The sequence below is a fragment of the Leptosomus discolor genome, chromosome 4 (genome assembly GCF_034619465.1).
Source record: "Leptosomus discolor isolate bLepDis1 chromosome 4, bLepDis1.hap2, whole genome shotgun sequence".
Lineage (NCBI taxonomy): Eukaryota > Metazoa > Chordata > Aves > Leptosomiformes > Leptosomidae > Leptosomus > Leptosomus discolor.
The window spans coordinates 37664638-37690385 of NC_141394.1; the positions used below are offsets into that span (position 1 = coordinate 37664638).

The following is a 25748-nucleotide window of genomic DNA, read 5'->3' on the forward strand; positions in this document are numbered from 1 at the left end:
ATACTAGAACAGTTACAATAGCGTATCTATATTTAGAAAGACACATAAAAATGGTGGGACTGATGTAAGGCTTGTTAAGGCAACATAAAAATTCACACTTAAGAGCTTTTTTTAATCAAGCCTTGTTTGAAATACAGTACCTCAGAATTAAGCTAAAATGCTGGCTTTTTATTTTTAGGCTAGCCCTGTAGGGAAATAGCTAGGGAAGTGAAGGCAAAGAGGTATCTCAAAATATTAGAAGTAATCAGCTTACTGTTTAAGAGGTATCATGATCTAGCTGTAGATATACAGTCACCTCAACACCTGCCAATACCGATCACAGTACAAGAGAAAAACAGACAAAAATTTATGTCCTTCATAAGTTTAAGGAAAGCCACCTGAACCCAGGCTTACAGGCAGTAAGCCTAGCTTATTGCCTTACGTATAAAAACTCTTCAGCTATCAAGTCAGCCACATGGAAGGTGTATAGTACTGAAATAACTGTTTAGTCTTTTCCACTCAATAAGTGGACCATTCATCTAATAATCTTATACCATTACACCACAAAAGTTGCTACCACCAGTTTACCAGACTTATTTCACGTGCAGTATGAAATATCACAAGGACTGTTTTTCTTCCTGTTAGTGAGCAAGTGTTGGATAGTGGGGGAGATGATTATACATAGCTAATAATAAATGTTTCAAGTAAATCTGTGTGTACTATTTTTGCCAAGTAATTTTTAGGCTACTGACTGTTAAAGCAGTTTGTGTCACCAGGCTTTTTAAGCCAGGCTTTTTAAGCCTGGTTTGTGTAATTATTCCTGAGTCATCTGAGCTTCCTACCAAATCATCAATTAAGGTTAAATAAAACCCCCATAAATCCAGCGACCCACAGTCAAAATAACCAAAGTCAGTGCTCTGCTAATAAAACATACAGTATCTGCTCTTGTGCAAAGTCCTCTATAAGCTTCTAGTGGTAATATGGGCATGTAACTTCTGTTAGTTGTGCCATCTAGTTTCTATGTGAATCGTGTTGCATATTCCTGGCATTCACAGCCTTCCAAAGCAGCAGCGGCAAACAACGTAAGGCAGATGCAAATCTGGGTAGCAGAGTTTGTAGGTGGTTTTCAGTTACTTTTTCCACCGCTCCTGGCTAAGGAAAAAAATCCATAATCCACTGGAGAAAAATTCAGCCACTTTCCACGTGCAGCACGATAGGGTCACTTCGGCTACTACTTTAAGACTGATTTCCCACAGAAACTTGCTTTTGTTTCTCTCTCCACTTTCTTTCCCTCCCAAAGCTTCTTCTACAGGTCCTGCCAGGCCTAGGTGAGAACATTCTCCCCTGACATGCACTCACAGAAAACACCTTCATCCTTCGGATGTCCTATCCACATCTAGGTTCCCTGGCTTTTTCTCCAACTACTACTTTGAAGATGACAAACTGAATTTGTGCAAAGGATATTTAGCAAACGACTTCACAGTCACCGCAGTGAAATGGGCACTAGAACACCTCTTCAAAGGAATACTAATTTTAGCTGCCACTAGCTAGATATCACTAACTGTCTTGAACTTCGGCCAACATTGCAAAACTTTATTGTAGGAATATGTAAGACACTGCAAGTGAAAGAAATCAGGCCACTGAGAGCTACTGGGAAAGCAGCCAGTTTGAGGTTAGGGTTTATCATCATTCACTTCTATGCAAGCGTCATGTGTCAAAAAAAGCAAAGTGAAGCATCTTAGTTGCAGCAATGCCAGCAAAGCAGTAGTTTTCAAAAAAAAAAAAATCACAAGATTAACATTGAGCTAGATTAGACCACAGAAATACTGCTTTCTCATTTTCCCCAAATTAAGAAAAAGCTTTTAAACATCTGATAAGGTCAGAGTTGCAACAAATGCTAACTGAACAAGCTGAAGCTGCGTCCTCCTCTGCTTTAAGATGAGAACTCTTCTCCCCCCACCTTTTCCTCAATCTATATGCACAGCTTAAAACAGAAAGAAATAGTATTCTGTACACTGCACATTTAAACTGACCCAGTAGTTAAACAACACTATAAGAAGTAATTCATAACAGTCTTCAACATCAGACTTTACTAAGATATTTGATTAAAAGCAGAAGTATTGCTGGATATTTTTCTCATACGTTGCTTGGGTTTTTTTGGTTGGCTTTTAAACAGGCCTGAGCTAATGCATGCAATGAAAAGGAAATAGTATGCCTATTAGAATATACCGTATTGACCCAGCGCAGACTCTGTCTTCCTTTCTCCAGCTAAGTTCTTAGCCACAGTCTATGCAGATGAATGGAAAAGTCAGCAGCTAAAGGATTTCTTACCGATTGGAAGGATTTCTTGGCACAGTAAGCTGCAGCAGTCTTTTCATCCGTGCTTACAGCTTTGAAATTCAAGAGCTGCATTTTTTTCCATTTTAATACAAGAGCAGGAAGGCCTCGGTGCTTGGAAGTACCTATCCCAGCAATGACAAGATGAATAAACAAACCAGAGCCCCCATCAATTCTTGTTTCCAAAGGGGGGGGGGGGGGGAGTTATTCAGCCATTTCTGCCCAGCTAACTGGAACTGTCATTTAAAGTCTTTTACCTTAGGAAAAAGAATCTATTGCCAACTCTGCTACAGCTTTTTTTTTTTTTCCTTAAAAGGTATTGCATCATGAGAACTTGAAGTACATTCATAAATATATCCTCGGCACAATTTAATTGAAAAATATTTTAATATTATTACATAATTAGTCAAAGCTTAACCATTAGGTACAAGTAACTTGCTAAATAAGTTACAGGCACACCCACTTGATCAACAGTATCAGTGATATTTATTTAAAATACTTTTTCTGAGGAAATTTGTTTCATAAGAGATGGTTTTCAAACAAATCAGCAAGGTTATGAAAAATAAAACAGAGACAAACTCTCCGGGGAAAAAAAAGTTACAAAGAAAGCTTTTGTGTATCAACAAAAACCCTCAGTCTTTTGATTTGCAGCCTGAGTTTCAGTCCCAACCTTTTCCATCTAATGAACCCCACTATCCATCTTTAGATCTGGTTTGTTCTTGTCATTCTTCACCGAGTAGATGAAATATGTTAAGGTGTCCTTTTCATTCACTGGAATTGTCCTAAAATGGCAGCCAATTATCTATAAAGGAAGAATGCAAGGAAATTAAATAACCAGTCTTATATGCTGAAACAGAAGATTCAGATTTAAATTGACTAAAAGTTTAAAAGCTTGATCAAGAAGCTTAAAAAAAAAAAGAAAAAAAGATAAAACCTACCTCTCTTCAAAAGTCTTTAACAGTCATAAAAAACATAGAACAAGAACTATTTTATTAAGAACTATGAACCAACTATAGCAGATTGTACTCATTTTGTAAGTAAAAACCTTAGAAAATTTTCAAGGAAAAAAACCAACGAACAAGTTCTCAGAACAAGCACAGGAGTATCATTACACCTATGGGGTCAAAGCTTGACTATAAAGCAAGTAATGACTACAGAATACCAACAGAGCAACAGCACAGAAATGAGAGGCTACTGCTCATTACTCACATCGGGGGATGTGTATCTGTTTCAAGCATATAGAAACATCTAAGACAATATAAGAATCTTCAAGAATTATAACTGAACATTCAACTCTTTGAAACAGAGCTGCCAACGATGAAAATTCACTAAAATACAACAATATCTAAACAGTTCTCAAGTCACTTCTGTTATTCTAGAAGTCTCTTCCTTCATCGAAATGAACACCAACTTTAAAAGAAAGCACTCAAAATACTACACCCGCCCAAGCCTATTCTCTGGCTTTTTGCAGAACTCTTTGAAAGATTAAAATTAGCAAGAGGAAGTGAGAAAAATGGGACTGCTCATTTAACGACTACAGGGTGTATGTATAAATGCTTAGTGTAATTATTAAGTTAGAAAGCCGTCCAAACCCCACCCTCAGAAAATTCAGAGAGAAACAGTTTGACAGAGTCCTTTAAAGTGGACTTCTAAGTAACAGCTAGAGAAGTGTCTACTGCACAGTGGGACAGGTTAGAAGGAATCACATGCACTGTAGTTCTGCAGCTATGGCTCACAAATACCTGCAGGTTGAACAAAGCATGTGACAGAAGCTTTGCCTACTCACATCGAGCAGCATCAGAAGCATAAGCTAGCACAAATATCTCACGAGATGCACCCAAAGCAGACCCTTAAAAATGCTGGTTTTGTAGAACAAAAACTGTGCTTTTTCAAATCAAGGTCCTGCTAATTCAAGAGCTAGCTCTCTCTCACATACAAGACAACAGAAGACTGATTTTAAATTCTAACTCATAGGGGCAGCAGCACTATGCTTTTACAGCTCAGCCTTGAGATTTCCCACACATTTAAGAACCTTGCCTTTAATCCACACAGATTAAGGGAGAGACCAACAAAATGTCTGCACTAAAGTACAACCGAGTGTATCACTGCACAAAAGTGAAAAAAAATGGTAGCTGTATCTCCCTGTTAAGAGATCATCAGTTCTCCCACATATTTACATCAGCACGCTGCAACTATCTTTGCAGTGCAGAATTTAAAATTACACTCGCATGCAGCAAAGATACTTACATACAGCTGTACTCAGACACAGCTTCAGCGCTTTTAGAATGCTGATAACCAAAAAACCTAATTACATAAAGTTCCATTTTTCTGGTGACAGATCCTGGTGGTTTTAATTAACACAATTAATTATCAGTAGAAGCCTGTTTTTCATGTTTCCATACTTTGCATATACAGAAACATGTATGTTTCCAGTAACTTGCTTTTCAGAGTAAAGTCTGAACCTTTCTACAACTCCACTGCTCCCTCTCAGTTTCTAGTTCTTTTCAGCAGGACACTTTGGGTGAAGGTGAGACTAATGTGCAGACCGTAAATCCATGATTGTATGATATTCAGGGACACACAGATCATCCTACTGTTCCAACTTAACACTTTGTATTTTTAAGCAGCACGCACTCCTTTCAGAAGTTAAGAATTCCTCCTGTGAAAAGAACTTTTACTTTTGATTTACTTGGCTCAGTACCTGTGGCCAATGAAGGAAGCTAGATAAGCAGTTCCCTTTTGTTCTCATAAAATCCAGATTACATACGCTCTTTATGCAAGGATCACATTGTATAGAAAACCACATGCCAGAGCAAGCTGCATTTTCTATTATGGAACAAACACTCATACGTACTTCAACAAGCTGTGCTTTGTTAAGTCCCGGTCTGGTCTGTAGCTTGAAGTGTCTTTTGTACCTTCGAAGTGTGTTTACTTGTAACTGATATAAATCAACCTAGAAGAAAAGGGAGGAGGGGGAGGAAAATAACATAATGTAACTGAAAAGGATTCAGTGATTAATAATTAATCTCAAAAACATTTTGGAATCTCACAGACACACAAGCATAGATCACCAACTCAGCAGATTTCATTTTGACAAAAAACAAACTCCACCCCACACCTTCCATCAGAAAACAAAACAGCCCAGTTCGGTCAAGAGCATTTTATTATTACCAAGCACTGCTCTGCCTCCCTTTAGCAGTGGACAATATTTGGAACTTGTTATTGCCCTTCAATCAGTTTTAGGTTTTTGGGTTTTTTTGTTCCCCAGTTTGAGCACGAGAACACAAAAGCCCACTAACAACTTCCATACATCATCTATGAAGATGCTGATTCAAAGGAGGACCCTATATTGTGATTTCAGCCATCCAATTTTACACGAGTTGCATGCAAGATACAGCTCATCTGCACCGTGAGAAAGCATGTATTAGATCCAGGAAAAAGTCTAGAACACAAAGTTTTCTTGGCTTGAGGTGAGAGAAGAAAACAGCTGCTCTTGCACTCCAAACATAACCCTGCTATGTAAGCACAATGCAGCAGTTACATGCAGAGGCATAGCTGTCCAAAACTGCTTTTCAGCTCAAGCTGAGAGTTGAGAGAATTACACAAGGCTCTCTTAGGGATACAAATACACAACCTTAACCCAGTACTCCCTCAGTTTTGAATCCCATGAACTCTGATCACCAGTCACTTCTCCCACAGCAACGGTTTATCCTCCCACCCTCCTTGACAACATAAGAGAGCTTAATCAGATGACTGAGTGGGAAAATAAGCTGAGGAAGCAGGCTGAACGAGAAATTCTGCTAGATCAGTTGCAGTCACAGTAGTATTCTCCAAATCACTCCATTAAAGATTGGTTAAGGCATTCACTTCTACTTTAAATTAATTTAGTGGCCTCAACTATAAAATATTCAATCAAGAGCAGTGCTACTGCAGACTTGGTAACCTGGCCAAACTAGATGTGATGCCGCCTTGCACGACAGAAGATGGCGCATCCTTTGGTATTCTAAAGTTTACAGGGAATAAATTCCACTTCAAGTCACAGTGGGGAACCCACACCCTAGAGCACCACGCAGAGGAGGAGCAGCTGCTTTCCACCAAGTCTGTGGAGCTACCAGTACGACGGAAGCCTCTTCCCCTCCTATAGGAATCACTTCTAACAGGTAATGATGGTTGCGACTGAGATGGAAATGGGAGGGGCTTTGCAAGTCTTCAGAAGAAGGATGCCTTTTTTTCCTTAGTAAACTGGATAGCAATTGAAAATAAAGCAGGTCAAGAGCCAACGGGCATCTAAGGCATACAGTAATCACGTGGGATGAACATACTGCCGTTGTCCAAATGGCCAGCTGAAACTCCTCAAAAATACTTCCCAGGCAGTTTTCTTTCCTGCAGTAATACCATTAAAACCAGCTTGCTTTCTTATTCTAGAGACACCCATCGGTTGTGACATGTTTTATAATTCTTGCATGAGAAAATAAAACAGGCTTGCAGAAGAGCTGTGATTATCACTGTGCCAGAGAGCTACCTGAAGCCACAGAGAACATTAACTTTAGACAGAGCTTTCAAAGAAGCAATCCCACATATTTAACAAACAACACAACCCAGCATCAAACTACTCCCAATCCCCTAAAATCCTCTTAAAGGATCCTCTTAACCTTCACACTGGAGCCACGTGCCTTTAGGCAGGGATTCTTGCACAAAGTTTCATCACTTATATTGCTGGTATCTGCAGATGCTGACCATAAGGATGTCATTAAACTAACACTTACAGAGCAATTTCTGAAGAATGCTTTAGAAATACATCTTAGAATGGACCAGGTAGGCATAACAGCCTCTGCTCAAAATTAACACACTGAACAGCACCTGCTAAGCTGGACTGTAGCAGAAATAACCCAGCGCACACGCAGGAAAAAAAAAAAAAAACAACAACAAAAAAGTAGCGCCTTAGGTGCAGTCTCTCCCACTGCACTATGCAAAAGGTTTGAAAGCTGTAGTTGACTTTATAATGGGTGAGGTTTCACTGGTCTGCAGTGGAGAAAACAGGTCAGAAAAAGACCATCCTTCTCCGCCCTTTTCTAGCACAGCTCCCTGAACGTCGCATCCCCAACAAGGGGTAAAAACAAAGAGCTGCTATCACTAAACTTTCTGTGTTTAATGTGACTAAGGCAATGGAGTAACTGCAAGAGCCATCTGCAACACATTTAGCACAGAAGAAAGATCAGAGGGATGAGGCAGCGAAGCATTTATATCCCGAGTCCTACGTGCAATTCCCTTCGAGTTGTCAGCTCCTGCAGAAGACCAGTTTTACCGATACGTAAGCAAGGCACCTCTTCTAGCAGGGTGCTGGAGAGGCAACACTATGGAGGAGAAAGTTGAAAACAGCAGTTTTCCAAGAGAACTGGTAGACACTTAAAAACAACCTAGAGAGTTTTGTTCATTCTACTCTGCACAATTAATACAGAAAATACACTGTAAAATTCAGTCAGTTTTTGTTAAGAACTGAGTGAATCAGGAGTCTTCCCTTTTCCCACACGCCCCAAAATAAGGAGAGCTAAAAGGGTGGGAAAGCAGCGTCTGTGCAGACTTGGTAGATGTTAAGAACAACTTAACACAACAGTTAGAAAACCCCCCAACTGTTAAGCTACCTCTGGAGTGTCGATGTCTTGTACTGGTGAGTCACCATCATCATCGCTGCCTTTCCTCTTTCTTCTGTTTCTCACACTCTGAATTAAGTTTTTGTGGAAGTCACAAATATACAGATGTCTTGCCTAGAAGAATTAATACGGCATCTTTCAATCAAACCCACACATCTCCCAGACTTAAGATACAAATGCACGTACACAGACAACCCTCCAGCAACCACAGACACATTAACTGAGCCAAGGAAGCTTTTCTACCAGATTCTTCTAATAAAGGATGTGTTATGTTACACATCCCTGCCACCGGCTTGGCTCAGATGACGCTGAATTTCTGCAATCGACTGATTCACTAGTAACAGGCTGCAGAGACTCACGAGTACAACCCTCCCTCCAGCCACTCATTGCAACTCGGGGATCGGGAAGCAAACAAACAAAAACCAGGCTTTCGGTTGTTCTTCGGAGGGAAAAAAGCCAGCTATCATTTCCCATTTATATCCCCCCCCCCCCCTTGTTTTACTTCCACTACCCAGGCGAGATCAAGCAACTTTTTTTCTTTCTTTCTTTTTCTTCTGAAAAAAATCCTTCGTAGGTATCTGCAGGCTTTGGAAGAGCTGCAGCGCGAACCAACCCCGCATTTCAGAGCTGCCTTCTTTCAGAGCAATGGAAGCACGGCGCGGCGGGAGCTGCAGAGCTCCCCACGCCCGCAGGGGGAAGAACCCCCGCGCTGGGGCCGAGGGGGTCCCTCGGGGCGCACGGAGCTGCGGCCGAGGCGCGCAGCGCTCGCGCCAGCAGCCGCCCGTTTTAAGCCGCTTTGCCCCCGCGCCGGGAAACCCTCCCTGCGGTAGGGAGCGAGGGCAAGCACCCCTCCGAAACGCCCGGGAGTTCCGTCCCGCGGAACGGCGGCCGCCCCCTCCGCCGGGGACGGGGCTGGGGTGGGGGCGGGGTGTGTCCCCGCTCCCCCTGCCCGGCCGAGCGCGGCGCCTGATGGCTGCCGAGCGGAAGATACAGCGGCGATGGGCGACGTGCAACATCGCAACACGAGGCGGAGCAGCCGAGCGCTGCCCTCGCCAGGAACAGACACAAACTAGCGCGCCGGGAGCCATGCAGGCTCCGCGCCGGGGAAGCTGAGCGCTTCCCGGCCACGCTTCTTCCCGCTCCAACTACACGGGGGGACACGCAGCCGACGTCCCCGGCTCTTGAGGAGTGGGGGGGGGGGGGGGGGGGGGGGGAGGAGGGGACCCCATAAGCAAGCAGGAGGGGTGGGCTCTTTTCGCCAGACACACCGTCTTCCGCAGAGGGGGAGTACTTTCAGGCCGTGCTCCTGCAGCGCCAGCCAAACTCCACCGGGAGGGAAAAGGGAGGGGGCGGGGGTAAACAGCACTGCCCTGCCGCCAAAAAAAAAGCCAACCCTAAACTTTATCAAAAGCCCCAAAACCATGGGAGCAACCGGCCCGCGCGGAGCGGGGCTGGGGCCGGACATGCCGCCGCTCCCCGGGCACGCACCGCCGGGACCCGCTTTTGTCTGCCCGCCCCGCCGGCGGCGGTCCCATGTGTCGCCCCCCACCTCCCGGACTTACGCTCTTGTCCAGCTCGATCTTCACCTTCTTCTGCGAGATGCTCTTCTGGATCCGCTTGCTGAAGCTGGCGTTGCCGGCGGCGCGGCCGCACCGCTCCCCCTCCTCCCGCAGGCAGCACAGCTGCCCGGCCCCGGGGCCGCCCGCACCCCCGGCGCCCGCCGAGCCCGCGGCGGCGGCCGGACCCAGCCCCGGCGGCGCTGGCGGCGGCGGCACTTCCACGGCGGAGCCCGCGTTGCCCACCACCGCGCCGGTGGCGGCGGCGGCGGGGTCCGCCCCGCGCTGGGTCACCTCCTCGGGGGCGAAGCCGTTCATGCCCGGCGCCACCTCCGCAGCCGTCGGAAAGCCCGGGGGAGGGAGGCGGGATCCCGCCCCGCACCAAACTTCCCCGGCGAGACGCCGCGGCCCAGCGGGGCGCTCCCCTGCCCGCCTCCTCTCAACGGCGGCACCGGGACGCAAGCCCGCCCTCAAGGGCGGCCAGCCCACACGCCGCGGGAAGGACTCTTCCCGCCGGCTGCCGCTGCCTGAGCCCCGCGGCTACCGGAGCGGCGGCGGCGCCCCGCGAGTCACCCTACTTCCTCCTTCCCTCCCTGTCATGTGGAGACTCTTCAGCTGTTTCCTATGTAACAACAGCAACCTGCCCGCCGCCCCGCCCGCCCGCGCATGCCGGCTCCCCCGCCGCGGGGCGCCACGGGAAATGCAGTTCTTATTCCTGCTGCCCGCTCCGCGGCCGCCACGGAGAACTACAGCTCCCGAGGTGCAGCGCGCCGGCGGGAGCGCGGGCGCGGGGCTTGCCTCGCCGCGCCGCTTTGCGGCCCTCCGGCCGGCGGTGCTGTCCCGCGGCGGCGGCGTAGGGAGCCGCTGCTTTTTTCCGCGGCAGCGGGGCGCCCTGCGCTGCGCTCCCATCCCCCCGCCGCCAACAGGCCGGGCCTGCCGTGCGGGAGTGGCGGCCACGGCTCAGCCCACTTTTAAAAGGCCCCGTTCGCCCCCCCGTTCCCCGCGGGTCACTCCTCCCCGGCGGCGCGGCCGTTGGGATTTGAAAGGCAGCCGGGTGGCGGCTGCGGCCGAGCCCGGCCCTACGGGGCGGAGGCGGGAAGGCAGGAGGCGCGGCGGCCGGACAGGGAGGCAGGCAAAGATCTGGCGGTGCCGCTCGCAGGGCCGAGCGCCTTAAATGTGCTTCAGCCGAAACGGGTTGGGGCGCCCGCACTTCCCGGCCCTCCGGCGGCGCCTCGCTGCGGCGTTACCTCCCGCTTGTTACTTTCGCTAGCTCTAACGTTGCGGTCTCAGCCGCGCTTCCCGGGCTGCTCGCTCAGGATTTTATATGAGTTTGGTTGGTTGGTTGGGTTTTTTTATTCTGTCTTCCATCCCGCTCTCGCCCCTCGCTGCCGCCTGCCTGCCCCGCTCCTCCCCTCAGCCGTGTCCCGCCGCCCGGAGCGGGGCGGACGGAGGGCGGGAGGGAGCTCCCGGGGAGCCGACCGTGGCTCTGCGGACCGAGAAGAACCGACGCTTCGTCCTTTGTTAAAGCGGCTTTTAAAAGGCGTGTAATCAGGGGTCCTTCGTGCGTTCCTTTAGTGAAGGTCTTTGAAGACAAAGACGACTTGCAGTGCGAGTTTCCAGTTTTGTCATTTGAAAGGGCTTTTTGTCAATAAAGGTGACTTTAACAACAAAAAAGACTGAGAATGCAGAATTATTTTTGCTAGTGAGGAACCAAGACCTTACTGTGCACACCACTAGCTAAAATGGATACTGTGAAAATACTTGATAAAAGCAAGTACTTTTAGTTTTGAGACTTTACAAAACTACGTGAGAGGTGCATTGGCATTAAAGCCTTTAACAATTCAGCAGAGCGGCAGAAGCAGGAAGCTTTGACCTAGCACTTTCCCTCAAGCGCGTTCAAAGCGCAGGCAGTGAAGGGCGAGGTTTTGCTTTCCTTTTGAACTGCCGCGAATATTCCTTTAAATCTCAGAAACGGCACCCGAGCTGACCGCACTCAAAGCATAATGATTCAGTCTCTGAACTATTTGACCGCATCGCTTGCCGTCTGCAGACGGAGGAGAGGAGTAGCGGGGAGGCCAGTGAGTGATTTGAGGAGACACAGATCCTGCGTAAGCCGAAGTTCTGCGTGAGCTGGGAACGCGATTATAGTGCAGTTTCGGTTTGTGCTGCAGATGGCTCCTTAATCTGATTGCATAACCTGGTATTAGAGAATAAGGGTCGGTCCCACTTCATGCTCCTCACAGTCACAACTAAGCGAAGGATACAGTAACTGAAGCTAAACTGAGCATAAAGTCAGGAGCAGCAGTTAGCTAGAAGGCACGTTTTCAGTGATTAGCAAGGGGAACTGGGTAACTGTTGGAAAAAATACCAAACCCTGCTTTATTATCAGCCGAGCTGAAGACTACGTGGAGTGCCGGGGTTCAATTCCACGCTCTAGTGCTGTATAATCTCAGACAACAGATGTTTAATTTACTTTTTGAGTTTCTTGTGATTTCACACTTTCAAAAAATGTAATGAAGTTAAAATATTTAAAAAACCCAAACAACCCACTTAGAATGATAGCAGGCCTTAAAGAACACAGGAAGCAAAAACTGGGAAAAGTGAGACAAGGGTGAGTTCCAGGAATTCTTCAGCGTTAATCTGGATCATGAATAGCAATTTCTAGTCTCTTAGGCTATGTGTTTTGAGGTCCTTCAGATACATTTGACTTCACTGTGAGCATGAAATATGTCAGTCTGGGTTTGCCTGCTGTGATTCGGTATGATGGAAAGATCAGTTGTGCATTTTAAATACGTTTCTGATCCTCTTTGTATAGTTTGTGAGCAGTTAAAAGCCCAGGTATATTACCCAGCCATGCTTGCCAATATGTTAGCTTACAAATGAGTATCAAGTGAAGTAGTGTCATAGTTTCATGATTAGATTACAATAAGACAGGAGTGGGGCTGAGAAAGGTGGTTCTGCCTCTGCCGTAAGCTGTGCACTTTCACACCTGTGCCCCGTCCTTCTTTGTGCCTGTAAAAGCATTCCTGTGGCTGCACGGCAAACTGGATTGGGTTACAATTAGACCAGCAACAAGAAAATCAGTTAAGTTTAACCCTGATCTGCTTTACCACTCAGTTGTGTGATGTCCCAGCACACAGGAAGGTCCAGAGGAAGGGCAGGACCATGTGATCGGTGCAGGGGGATGACCACCGCGTTTGGTAGGAATGCCAATTACAATAACAGAGAAGTCATGTCACTTTTGATCTTGCATCATATGTGGGATCAAAAAATACAAAAAGCTGCAGCTAGATGGGTTTATCAGGCAGTATGAAGCTTACTACAGGATGGATACACAAACTTCTACAAAGCTTGGGCCCTGTGAAATAAAAAAACCACTCGTGATAGAGGGATTCTGCTAGATGGTGTGTTGTCTAAAATTATGATTTTATAACATAAGTGCTAGTAGTGGTTAGTAGAAGTATTCAGATATAACTGAAGCATATATAGGGAGAGATTTTAAATAAACATTAAAACATGCAGTATTGCAACAACATACTGATTAGAGTAAAACTTGAAAACGAAATCAGTTCAAAGGAAAAGTCCAAACCAGTAACTTTGTACCTCAGACTTCACTAGCACTTACAGGCCATGCACACAAGCAGAGCTGAATCGTACAGAAGGCAGCAGTAATCTACATCCCTCATGGGTGCCAAAAATGCAGCATGGATGACTTGTAAGTGGCATGCAGAAGGAGCAGGAGGTACGGCACCTTGAAAAGTGTGACTGAATTCGCATCTGTAATACCACAGATGAGATCCCATTCTGCAATTACAGCTATCCACAGGCACTAAAGGATCCACACCTCTCTCCAGAAGTGACTGCTGGAGTAGGATTTTACATGATCTTGTAAAGTATGGCAGAATTAGAAAATTAATAATACATGTCTTTTACCTCTTGAACAACTTCAACCTTTTTGTTCTGTGATTACCTGTGTTTCTAGTTATAGCAGAGAAGTGTTCCAAAATGAAGTATACCTTTACAAAGTAAATTTTTAACTGCTAGAAAAGGAGAATGGGGATTTTATGCTTTTAATACTTGTACATATTACAATAATTTAACAACACATAAATGCTAATTTTTGGTAGTGACATAAAAATTGCACATGATCAAGCCTATGAACTCCAATGTTTTCATCAAGGTGGTTTCTCCCTTAAGGGTTTACGTTGAAATAGACAGCTTACAAGTTTTAAGGATTCTTTTTTTTTTTTTTCAGCTGTTAAAAACTGGAAAAGACATGGTTTGGTCTGCAATTTATTTTCTTGCAGGCCTTTATTTGACATGGAACAACTTCACCTGAGATTTCCTGGTGTATTTCTTCAAATCCATGATTGTGCCGCTCCCTATTTCTTTTCCATTTGTAGTAGGTGTTTATCCATGCCAGTGCTTAGGGAGAGCTTTACTTAACTTCACACATGGTCCCATTAAATGATGATGATCAGTTATAGGCCCAAGGGTTTATTATTGAACTTCCTTAAGATTTTTTTTTTTTTCCACAAGAGTTGGGGCTGTGGAGCAGAAGCATTAGCTTTCGACTGGTATAGACAGACACTTTTTCTAGTAGCATAAGACCTCTGAAACAACCTTCCTTGTTACTGTAAAACACTTAACAGTATAGGGTAGGGTATACAGTGGGATCCTCTAGAGAAACTGTACTTTTATACCATCACTTGCTGGAAAATCCCACAGGATCCATGACTAAAAATGAGACTGATGAATCAACAATTTCAAAATTTCCTGAGCATTTGCTTTCTAGTTTCAGATTACCCATGTATCCTGCAGTCATTTCTGTGACACATATGACAGTGCTATTCGCCAGAAATAAGAGGAGAAATTACTTATTCTACTATGATAACATCTACATTAGCAACAGCACAGGATGTATTCCACATGACCAAAACTTGTGATCAATTTAAGTTTGATGAGACTCATTGAATTCATTTAAGTTATTCCACTACCTGGACCCAAGGCCACCATGTTGACGAGTATCACAGCACTTACAAGGAACCAGGCTGTTACCAGCCAAACCTGCTCCTCTGTTCTGGCTGGGGGAGACAGGAGGGCACGGTTCCTCCTTTCTCTTGCGGCCCGTGACGTGCAGCCTTGTCAACTCAGCCTAGTCTTTCTCTTTCCTAAAAGATTTTAGAGCTGCAATTACATAGGAAACAGCTTCTACTACCAGTTCAGCTTGTTTTTAAATTTCTGGCCCTCATGACCGCAGCAGAAAACAGTCCCTCAGAAAGGACAAGGTACAAACAAAACGTTCGGGTTCATTCTGTAGAAGTTTCAACATTTGCAAGTCACCATGGGCTGACATGTACTTTGTTTCCGCAGCAATGAGCACTAGTGGCTAGCCTCATACCGGTGCTTGGGCTATTTGGGAGATGGACTGTGACTACAAAGATTCAAAACAAAACTTATTTTATTGTAGTGTTCCAGTTATAAGCGGTTACTTTATTTGTACTTTGATAAAAGCATATACAACTTCAGCTGACCAAAAGTTTGCAAAACTGGTATTGCTGTCAATATCTCAAAGAACTGCATTTGAAATCATATAGTAGAACTTTTCCCATTTTTTCTGGTGTTGCATAACATGCAAATAATATATATTTTATAAAAATTAAATGTATTTACCCTTTAAACATTACAGTTTTATTATATATGCTATTGTAAAGCCTGCATAACCAGTTAAGCAGTTATCCGGATAGCGGATCCTCTTTGGATCTGTTCACTGGATGTCACACCTCCAGGGCCAGACACAGTCCAACCCTTTGTCTTACTGCTTAGAAGGAGAAAAAATAATATCCTAGAACTATGTTCTCCAATTCCCAAAAGACACAACATTTTTATTAGTAATTACATTTTATTTCTTAAGAGTCAGTTGCATATACATTTCAGGTAAAGTACCAATGTTTACCAAGGCTGGAAGAGTTTGGGGGGCGGGGACAGGACAGAAACTTTTTTTTACTTATTTAAACTGATTTCATAGTGTAAATTACAGCTATCGCCCCTCTAAACTGCCTGGGAAAATATTTAATGGATGAACAAAGGCAAATTACTGCTTTCTTCTGTAAAATACCTGTTAAAAGGGATTAACAATATAGCAAAATATAAAGGAGGTCTATTAAGACCTCCAGGGGAAAAATGTTACATGAGTATGACTTTGAATGTAAGTAAGAAAGAAAATGAAAGTGAGGTCTAGGAATAGAAAAGTAAAAATATTAAAAAAATAAAAGCTTGTAAACCCAATGCAAGAAAAGTTCTTGTCAAATTAAGACTGAAAAAGTACAGTTAACAATTATTGTGACAAGGAACAGCTGGTGTTCCTAATATTATCTGCATTAGTACCATGAGAGATTTGTATTTATTTCCTATCATATGACCGCTGCAGTTCAGTCTCTGCTCTGCAGCTGTCCTGGGTAGTGTCTAATGTAGGCTGCCTTTGTTCTAGGTATTTGGTACACAGCACAAAGTCAAAACAAGTTCCTGAGCTTTCAGACTAAACCAGCTCAGTGTTAATACAGACACTGTTTGCCTACCAGCCGCTTAACTGGTTATGCAGGCTTTACAATCGCATATATAATAAAACTGTAATGTTTAAAGGGTAAATACATTTAATTTTTATAAAATATATATTATTCGCATGTTATACAACACCAGAAAAAATGGGAAAAGTTCTACTATATGATTTCAAATTTCAAATTTCAAAAATTTCAAATTTCAAATTTCAAATTTGAGATATTGACAGCAATACCAGTTTTGCAAACTTTTGGTCAGCTGAAGTTGTATATGTTTTTATCAAAGTACAAATAAAGTAACCGCTTATAACTGGAACACTACAATAACATAAGTTTTGTTTTGAATCTAGGCAAGCAGTAGCCTAGGTAGTTGTGGGTTTTGCTTTTCATCCTAAAGCTCCTATCATATATCTAGCATGAGACACTCAGATGAAACAGGCCAAAAAACATAGTTGTTCTGTAGACTTCGTAACTCCCATTAAAAGGAGGTATTTAAAGCAGTGACTTACTTAAATGCTTTTTGTGTCTTGGATTTTAATCTTTTTCTATAACAGAAAATTGCTGATTAAAGCTAAATCTGCCTTCTCTTTCAACATCTTGCATTACTATTAGTGAAGTTAGGTGACATTAAAATTGAGAGCAGCTGTAACTTGCTTTCATTATTCATCCGGTAAACACTGACTTCTTGGGTCCCTAAGACGGACCCTTTCAACAGTAATCAATCAAGAACGATCACTTTCCAAAGCAGAATTTTATTGCCATTAAGGCATATTCCATACAGGAATTTGTGTAATAGCAGAGTCTCTGGGGAGAGACAGTAGAGCTTCTTCATTCAACTGACTGAATTAAAACTGACAGCATCACCATATAATACACTTACGCCAGAAGGAAAGTTTGGTCAGAGTTAAGGTCGTGCAACTGTAGTTTGCAGTTTCCTCAGCTGAACAGTATCCGTTGCAATGGATCTGCTGATGGAAACGTTAATTCAAATAAAAGGTCTTTGTTACTTTCTTCCCTCATTTCGTCCACACTGACACCAGCATCCAGAAAAGCTGTACAAGCTGCTCACAGAGGCCAAGAGATACAGTATGACCTGAAGTATTATCACGCCATTCACTCATTTTTGGTGACCGTAACACACTTTTCTTTAAATCCATTTCTCAGCTCTGTAACCTGGTCTTGCCTGTTTGGTCTTTTCCTTCTATCCAGCGTTTCTAGCCACTACATTGCTTATCTTTCCTCACATGCAGTTTACTGAAGATTAAGTGAAGTTAACAATAGCGCTCAAAATTGTAATTGAGGAGCAGATTAGAAACTCAAAAGGGCTCAAAGCCAGGGAGCTATAAAACTTAACAGTCATTTCATGAGCTGAATTATTCAAGCAGAAGTAAGCTTCAAGTCCTGGAGTTTATGCTTCTTCCCCACAACTGTCATCCACATGTGGTTAATAAATTAACCATGCTGACTGACTGAAGTCAATACTGCAGAGATCACTGCTTTAGAAGAGTAACAGTGACTGAATCTCTCAAGACAGAATTTGTGGGTTTGTCTGAAAAGGAACAGTGTGGTGTAATGAAAAAAAAAAGTGACAGTTTATTGTGGAACCAGGCGCACAGAAGAGCGCTTTTCCAGGCGTGAGGGTGCTGGAAGGCACAGCTTTGGAACTGACAAGTTTCTAACACCAGCAGTCTGGCATGGAGCTTTCAGCATCAGCACTGCTGTGGAGAGCTTCCAGTATCATGTTTAAGCGTGGAAAATTTTCAATACTTCCTTGTTGGAGGACAGACAGATGTTAGAGTACAACTGTTTGGTCTGTTATGCTGCCCTGTGTTGCATGACATAACCTTCTATGTATATATTTAATTGTACAAAAGCTTTCCTTTTCAGAGAAGAGAATCTAGAAAATTAATATCTTTAAAAGAACAAAGAACCTAATTTCTTTCTTAAAACATTTGATTAAATAAGCAGGTCTCATTTTTTTCCCATAGCAGTAATTACACTTTCTCACCCTACCTGCTTTTCCACAATCCTTTTCTTCATATTCTCAAAGCAGATGCAACAGAAGACGTCTCACTGCAATTACATGCCATAATTTCCAAAGATTGTTCCAAAGTAATTTTTTCCATGAACTTGCTATATTAATGTTAAGAGTAAAAATACATTCATAATGAACTTACCTAAAGCTTTTTGGGTTTGTTCAAGAACTGACAGAGAATGGATTTGGAAGGGTAAAATAAGAAAAATTCTCCTCTCCTTTCAACTGTTAAAAATAACTTCTGGTACCTGGAGTCATCTTGACAACTTTTCAGTGACAAACTCCCAGAGGTCATGACTTGCTATTTTAGAAGCACCGACACGGAGAAAACTGTTTCCTGAAAACTAGTGGACCACTTCATTGTTCTTTCAACTGCACCAGCAAGGACTCAGAAGTAAAACTGATTTTGCTGGACTTAACCTACATTTTGATACGGCTGTAAACAATGCCAAAGGTACCTATGGATTTGTTTGAATGGTGTGATGTAGAAAGCTCTAGGTTAAGTCCGGTGGACAAAGAAGAATGGTTTTACACCACAGATACTAATGGCTATACTGTGATTCATTCAGCACACACTAGCATTGTAAGATTATACCATCTGTTACAAAACTGCTTTATTAATTAGAAAACACTCCTCAAGAAACTGTGGTATACAGGTGGTTTACCACAAACTGAATGAGTAACCCATCTGGCAGCTTAATGCACCAAACAAAATAGGGCTTTCCAAGTAACATATGAAGTAAAAGCATTTTTAAAGCTACATGACAAATTAAAACAATGCCTTGCAAAGTGGCTAGGCCTTCACAGGATCCAGTACCACAGAACTAAGAACATTAATTTGCTACTGAGAAGCAGTGGAATGGTTTACAGTAATAAAGAGCCAAAACTGGAACATGGAATATTCCCCCAGGTAAATGTTTATTTTAGAAGATAAATGTAAGCTTTGTTTGTAGGTTAAACATTATCAAAAGGAATAACGGCAGAAGTTGACTGATAAAAGAATTCAGATAACTGGCTTCTGACAAGCTTTGACATCTGCAAAGGGAATACATATCTCTGCGTTGCTCTATCAATTTACCTCCCAGTTACCCTCTCTTCATAGAAGATTTTGACTAACTTTTTCCAGTTTACATTATGTCTCTTATGGCTGCATTTTGGGCAAATACATAAAGCTTAAAATGAAACAGGGATAAAGGAGGCATTTACTACCATATTAAGTGAACTGTCCTGCAAGAACATGTCCTTGCCATAAGAAAAAAACCCAAACTGCTAAGTGCTTCTTATTCAATGCTCCTTACACTGACTAAATCTAGAATGGGCAAACTGGAGATCAAAACATTGCCCACTATCACACCTGCAACTAGCCGGTACCCTCAGATAGCTCAGGGATTCTTGCTGCTGCCTTTTAGGTTTTTTTTTCTTTTTACCATTGAGCTAAGTTAACATAATTAAAACTCTCCTGAAGGCACGGCATATTCAGTAAGCAAAGTTATAATCTGCTTTTCACCAGTGCCGTATAGAAACTACAGTTGAAAAAGCAAGCATGTTAAAAACTGCTTAGATTACTATTTACCTAAGCAGTTATTAACCAGAGAATTGGATGAAAACAACCGGACAGAAGAAAACCAACACCAGCAAAACCCATATCGTGCAGACGAGGGTCAAATCACAATAAAAGAGACTAAATGACTGTAGGGAAACTTCGGAGCGAAGGGGCCAGATTCGCCGCTGGCGGTTCCCATGAAAGCATTAACGCGAACCATAGGCGTGACACCTTCGGCTCAGTTTTGCTCCCAGGCGTCTCATCGCTGCAGCTTTTGCTACACAGGGAGAACAACACATGAAGAGAGGCGACACTTGCCTTTCCCAGCCTCAGTGCTTTTAGTCCGGCGTGAGACGGAAAACCCACCCCCCGCAACCAGCCACGGGTTCTCTGAACCCCCGCCAGCCCCAGGAGGAGGCTGCCGCTCACCCCTGAGGCCCGCCAGGCCTCCCTCTCCCCGCGGGTTGCTGCAAGCCGGGCCCAGCACCCCGGTATGATCCGCGCAGCCCAGGCCCCGCGGGGCGGCGGGAGCCGGCGCCAGCCAGGCCGTTACCCCGCGGCGCGGGCAGGGCCGCCCCGCCTCGCAGCGCCCCCCGGGCAGGAAGAAGGCAGCGCCGAGGAGGCCCCACGTTCTCCAGCGGCCAAGCCGCCCCCGGGGCGGCTGCCCACCAGCGAAGGCCGGTCCTCATCCGCTGCCGCGGCGCCTCTTGCGCTGCCCGGCCCACCATCCTCCTCCCTCCTTTTGTATTTTTAAACGACGCTACAGCATCCCGCTCCGCCCAATCAAAACGCGCACAGTCCCCGGCGGCCAATGGCGGGGGTCCCCGCGGTTTTTTAAACCGTCCCTCTCCCCCAATCGCCGCCCAACGCTTTTAGTTCCACCCCCTCCACTATCCTCACCCCAACCGGTTCCAACGAGTATGAGCGCTAACGACTCTCTTCGCGCTCGACCTAGCCGAGGAGCTGCTCGGCCACTGACGTCGGAACGACAGCCAGCGAATCCCCGGCGGCTCCGGCCCTAGGGGGCGGGGCCGCAGGCAGTTTGAACCGGCGCGGCAGCCAATCCGCTGCGGCGGGGGGCGGGCCCCCGGGCGCCGCGGGTCAAGTTGCTGTGGCGGGTAGGGCTGTGGAAAACAAGAGGCTGTAAGTGCGCCGCCGGGAAACCATTTAGCAGCAGCAGCGGAGGGAGCAGAGCCCCGTGCCGCCACCGCCCGCCCTACCCAGCCAGGCAAGGCCCCGCGCACCCCCCGCCGGCGGGGGCCGCAGGGCAGCGGGAGGGCGCCGAGGGGGAGGCGGAGGGAGGGGGCGCCGCCGCCGCGGCGGGCCCTGGGCGCCGAGGGAGCGCGGGGCTCCCGGGGCGGGCGGCGCGCCCAGGGCTGAGGGAGGAATTCCCGCCGGGCGGGTGGGGCCGGACACGCAGGGAGGGCGGCGGCGGGCGACCCCGCCAGGGCGGGCGTGGGCGCGGGCGGCGGCGCCGCGCGGGCCGCACGCCTCAGCCGCGGCGGGGCGGGGGTCGGGTGGAGGCGCTTGGCGGCGGCGGCGGGCGGGAGGGGGGCTGCGGCGGGGGAGGGGCCGGCGGCCGCGGGGGGCGTGTTCGGGCGGGAAGGCGCCGGCGGGCGAGAGGCGGGAGCGGCCTGAGGCACGGCCCCGCCCTCACGCCGCCTTTACAACCCCCCCTAATCCCAGCAGGGACCCGCCGCCGAGCTCGCCATGGGCAAAGGCGACCCCAATAAGCCGCGGGGCAAGATGTCCTCGTACGCGTACTTCGTGCAGACCTGCCGCGAGGAGCACAAGAAGAAGCACCCGGACTCGTCCGTCAACTTCGCCGAGTTCTCGCGGAAGTGCTCGGAGCGGTGGAAGGTGAGCGGGGCCGGGCCGAGCCAAGCTGAGCCCTGCCGGGCCGGCCCCCGCCCCTGCTGCGGGCTGCTGGGAAAAGATCCCTGGTAGCAGCTGCTGCTTAGACGTTAGTGGGTCACCGGGCGCTTTATCTCATCAGACTCTCCTTTCCCCTCTGTGTGTCCGCAGACAATGTCTAGCAAGGAAAAAGGAAAGTTTGAGGAAATGGCTAAAGGAGACAAAGCTCGTTACGACAGGGAGATGAAAAACTATGTTCCTCCCAAAGGCGAGAAGAAGGGAAAGAAAAAGGACCCCAATGCTCCTAAAAGACCACCGTGAGTGTTTCTATGACCAAAAAGAGATGAGAAAAAAAAAAAGAAAGTATTACTTCTAAGAGGCTAACACTTAATTTTAATCACTGTCTGTCATTTTAGGTCTGCGTTCTTCCTTTTCTGTTCTGAACACCGTCCAAAAATAAAAAACGACCATCCTGGCTTGTCTATTGGAGATACAGCAAAGAAGTTAGGTGAAATGTGGTCTGAACAGTCGGCCAAAGATAAACAGCCATATGAACAGAAGGCTGCAAAACTAAAGGAGAAATATGAAAAGGTACAGGGAAAGTGAGAAAAGAATGGTTATAGGTGTAGATGTCACTGTAAACGTGACTTTTGCACCTAAACCATATACAGATCGTAATTCTAAAGGCTTATGTCGACCTTTGTTGGGCTTCAGGATGCATGGCAAGGTGTGCCATGGGAGGTACCCGGAACCCTTGCGGTGAACCTGGATGGGGTTTTTACATGTCTACAGATTTTACCTGTTTACTTCCAGAAAACAGATCACCTGCTTGGTAAAATACGGTCATACTCAAAAGCGCTGTGGTCATAAAATTCTTAAAACTCTTTGGATCGTGCATTGCCTTGCCAAAAGGTGTAAGCATGAAAGTCCCAAGGCTGAAACCCTGCTTTTCCGCACATCCTGTATTCAGTCTGTGCTGTATAGTAGTAGTGAATTATTGAAGTGGTACAAATTTGTCTTTGGAGTTACATTGCCAGCAACTAAACGGCGTTTTTCTTGCAGGATATTGCAGCGTACCGTGCCAAGAGCAAGAGCGACGCAGGAAAAAAGGGCCCAGGTAGGCCTGCGGGATCTAAGAAGAAAGCAGAACCAGAAGAGGAGGAGGAGGAGGAAGAGGATGAGGAAGAGGAGGAAGAAGATGAGGATGAGGAATAAATGAATGTCCTGCTGTAAAGATTTATGCTCAAAATCCAATATTTTGCTAAGAATGTGAACTCAAGTGCAGCTCATTGTTAGCTTCAGTATAAAAATCTGTACAGAATTGTGTATAGGTAATGTGGTTCTTTGTAGGGAGACCTCTATTTTAATGTAAGTAGTAGCTGAGGGCTGCTACAGTTTGGTTTAAGAAAAAAAGAAAAAGTTGTGGAATGTTTCTGCATATTTAATGGTTTTGTTGAAATTCAGTGATTGATAGCCAGGTGTTTCTTTATAGCTAAGTAAAACAAAGGAGGTAGCTTTAATAGCTGATCTTATATTTTGTAGTATACTGCATTGTATTACTTTTTTAACAATTTTGTAATAAAATGTTGTACATGATTATTGTATTCCTGATGTTTCTGAGAGGCTGAGTCCTCCCAGGATGCCGAAGCCTGGCGCAGGATAGTGCTTTGCATTGTTCTTGGACTATGGCTGTTAGCGCAAAGCTGGCAAGTCTCTTGAAGTGTTGACTCCTGGAGTTTAAACTTCTTTAACCACAGTTCTCTCTTCCACATACACTACCGGTCGTTGTCCTTATGCTAGCATTTGGTTATATCACCCTGTGAGTGAAAAAGTCCTTCTAAGTACGGAAGTTGATAATTATTCCTGGATTGTTTTCTTTCCCCAGACAACTGAAGCACAGGTCTTAAAAGTTTTGTCTTGGTATATTAGCTGATAACGAGTGTGTCTTAGGAACTTTCTCTCATTCAGTTCAGGGTCACTGGCCTTTTCTGCTGTCTGCATCAGGACAGTACAGTTAGCTCCAAGACAGATGTGGTCAGAGGTATGTCTTCCCACATGTTCCTTGCTCCTTCCCTCTCCCCCTGGCCCCAGTTACTAGTGGCTTCTCATAAAACACACAGCTTGCAGAACAGCATGAAAAATGTTGGAATGTCATCTCCACACATGCCAATAGATTCCTGCAGAAAAGACGAGGCATTTGTAAAGAACATGTGCTCCTGATCTGTTCCTGTTTGTGGCAGTAACAGCGTTGCCAGTTACACTATTTCTTGGTTTTCAGGGTTTTTTACTCAACCTTTAGTATATACAAAAGTCTAAATCTAGACAGCTAACAATATTTAGGAGTGGGAATTTGGAGATTCCACAGCTAAAGTAATAGCTTCAGTTTAATTTGTAGAGATAAATACTATGGAATAGCTTTTATTAGCCTTTGAAAGCCCAGCACTGAACAACATTTAATGTCTAAAACACAAAATACTATAAAGGGCAGGCTTCCAACTTCTTTTGTTTGTTTTTAAATTGTCTTCCTGTAGTCCATCAATTTTTGAAATAAGCTCATGTACAGCCATTGTACACACGTAAAACAAAAAGTGATTTCAGCACTATAACCATGGTAAATGTCACTGTGGTAGGTTAATGATAACATGGCACTTTCTGAAACAAAAGTCTTGACAAAAACTTTGTGTATTCCTGAAAGTACGGAAATAAGGTAACTAAAGGCAATTCGGACATTTTTGTACTAAAGTAGATACTAACCTTTGAAGGCCTTCTAAGGCCCAGAGTTGTTTTTTTCCTCCCCACCCTGCCCCTGAGATACTTATACTTAAAGCAGTATCAGAAGGATTAGCTGCTGTTTTATGTGCTGGACCTGCCAGCGATACCCAGCAGAGGTGGGATCAATGGCTCCCATTTTGCGAGCTTGGATGTTGGGAAGCCGCAGGCATAAACTAGAAGTGGGGGGCGGTTGTTCTGCATGCAGTACATCCAGTGCCCAAGAACATTTTCTCCTGTAGACAGTTTGCAATTCTAGAGCACCTTTATCCTTAAAAATTCTTGCAGCTAGAGGCAATTCCCTGCCGTAGCGTGTAGCTGAGGCTGCGCTGGTCTCACTCGTTTTCAGCACACTCTGTTCAGATTTCCCTGTGGAGCTGTGCCATCACCTCCCCTCAGTTCTCAGACTCCCTCCCTGAACAGAACAAGAAGTCCTTCTGATTAGATTTAAATAATCTTTTGCAGTGGAGGAGTAAATTGACTAGTTTGATGATTTGAAATGTTTTCTACTTCTGCTCAAGTGCTCTTAAACTGAAATGAAACATAACCCTTCAGGTGTCCTAGAAAGCTGCATGAGTTGCAGAATTTTAAATATTGTGTCAGAATAAGAGCATATCTTGAGGTAATGCAGAGTAAAGAAGCTCTTCTAATATTTTCCTCAGTGACGTAGAAAGCCTTTTGGCTTCTACTTCATTTAGCATTAATTGGCTGATTTAGCTTCAGCACATCTGCACAAACTGCCTAATGTTGCCACTCTGTTGTCCCATGTCCTAACGATGGTCTGTGAGAAGCCACCTATGGTTTACTTTTGTTTATGATCTCATTTACAAATATATCCTGACTGCTGGAGAGATCTTTATCGCAAAAATATTCTATCGCACCGCTCTACTAGCCTGACCCACATCATTGCACCGATCGTTCTGTGTGCACGCCATGTCAGCAGGAGCTCCTGCAAGCCACGGCAAAGCTCTGCATCAGGCTGATCTATCATCTGAGAATGATGTCATGACTAAAGATAATTAGTAATTTTTTAAAAATAATATTTTGTCCTTTTGATAAGAAGGATGTTGAATAAAGGCAAATGGAAAAGAGCATGTGGAAATTACTACTTTTGAATTAAGCTTTAAAAAGTACAGTAAGTCAGGTCAGCACGCACCTGCAAGCACTGAAAGAACTAGTGCTGGAAAGGACTAGTAAGTGATCAAAGTGTAACGGGAATGTTCACAAAATATAAGGCCACAGAAGAAAAGCTAAATTAGTTTTTCACATCCGTATTCAATATGGACAATCTTACAAAGTGACTCACTGGAGGTGAACTGGGAGGTCTGTCTCAAATCAAAATGAAAAGGGACGCCCAAAATGGTTGCAGGCAACAGGAGACTGCTCACGTTGCACTAGAGGTCCAGCATAAAGGCATACTGCCCAGTAAAGCAGACGAAAAGACCACCAAAAATAAGACTGAGAAAG

General features: G+C 45.0%; 2 protein-coding genes across 2 annotated transcripts; one reads left to right on the forward strand and one right to left on the reverse strand.

Moving 5' to 3' along the window:
- Positions 1 to 2820: 2820 nt before the first annotated feature.
- Positions 2821 to 9841, reverse strand: SAP30 (Sin3A associated protein 30). Its single transcript, XM_086464296.1, has 4 exons — positions 9530 to 9841; positions 7959 to 8081; positions 5171 to 5269; positions 2821 to 3118 (listed from the first exon to the last, which is right to left on the reverse strand). Exons 1-4 carry the CDS (start codon positions 9839 to 9841, stop codon positions 2996 to 2998), a joined length of 657 nt encoding a protein of 218 aa, XP_086320422.1. The 3' UTR covers positions 2821 to 2995.
- An 11512-nt stretch (positions 9842 to 21353) lies between these two features.
- Positions 21354 to 23044, forward strand: HMGB2 (high mobility group box 2). Its single transcript, XM_009946318.2, has 4 exons — positions 21354 to 21518; positions 21684 to 21829; positions 21929 to 22103; positions 22575 to 23044. The coding sequence occupies exons 1-4, from the start codon at positions 21369 to 21371 to the stop codon at positions 22725 to 22727; spliced, it is 624 nt and encodes a 207-aa protein (XP_009944620.1). The 5' UTR covers positions 21354 to 21368; the 3' UTR covers positions 22728 to 23044.
- The last annotated feature ends 2704 nt before the right edge of the window (positions 23045 to 25748 follow it).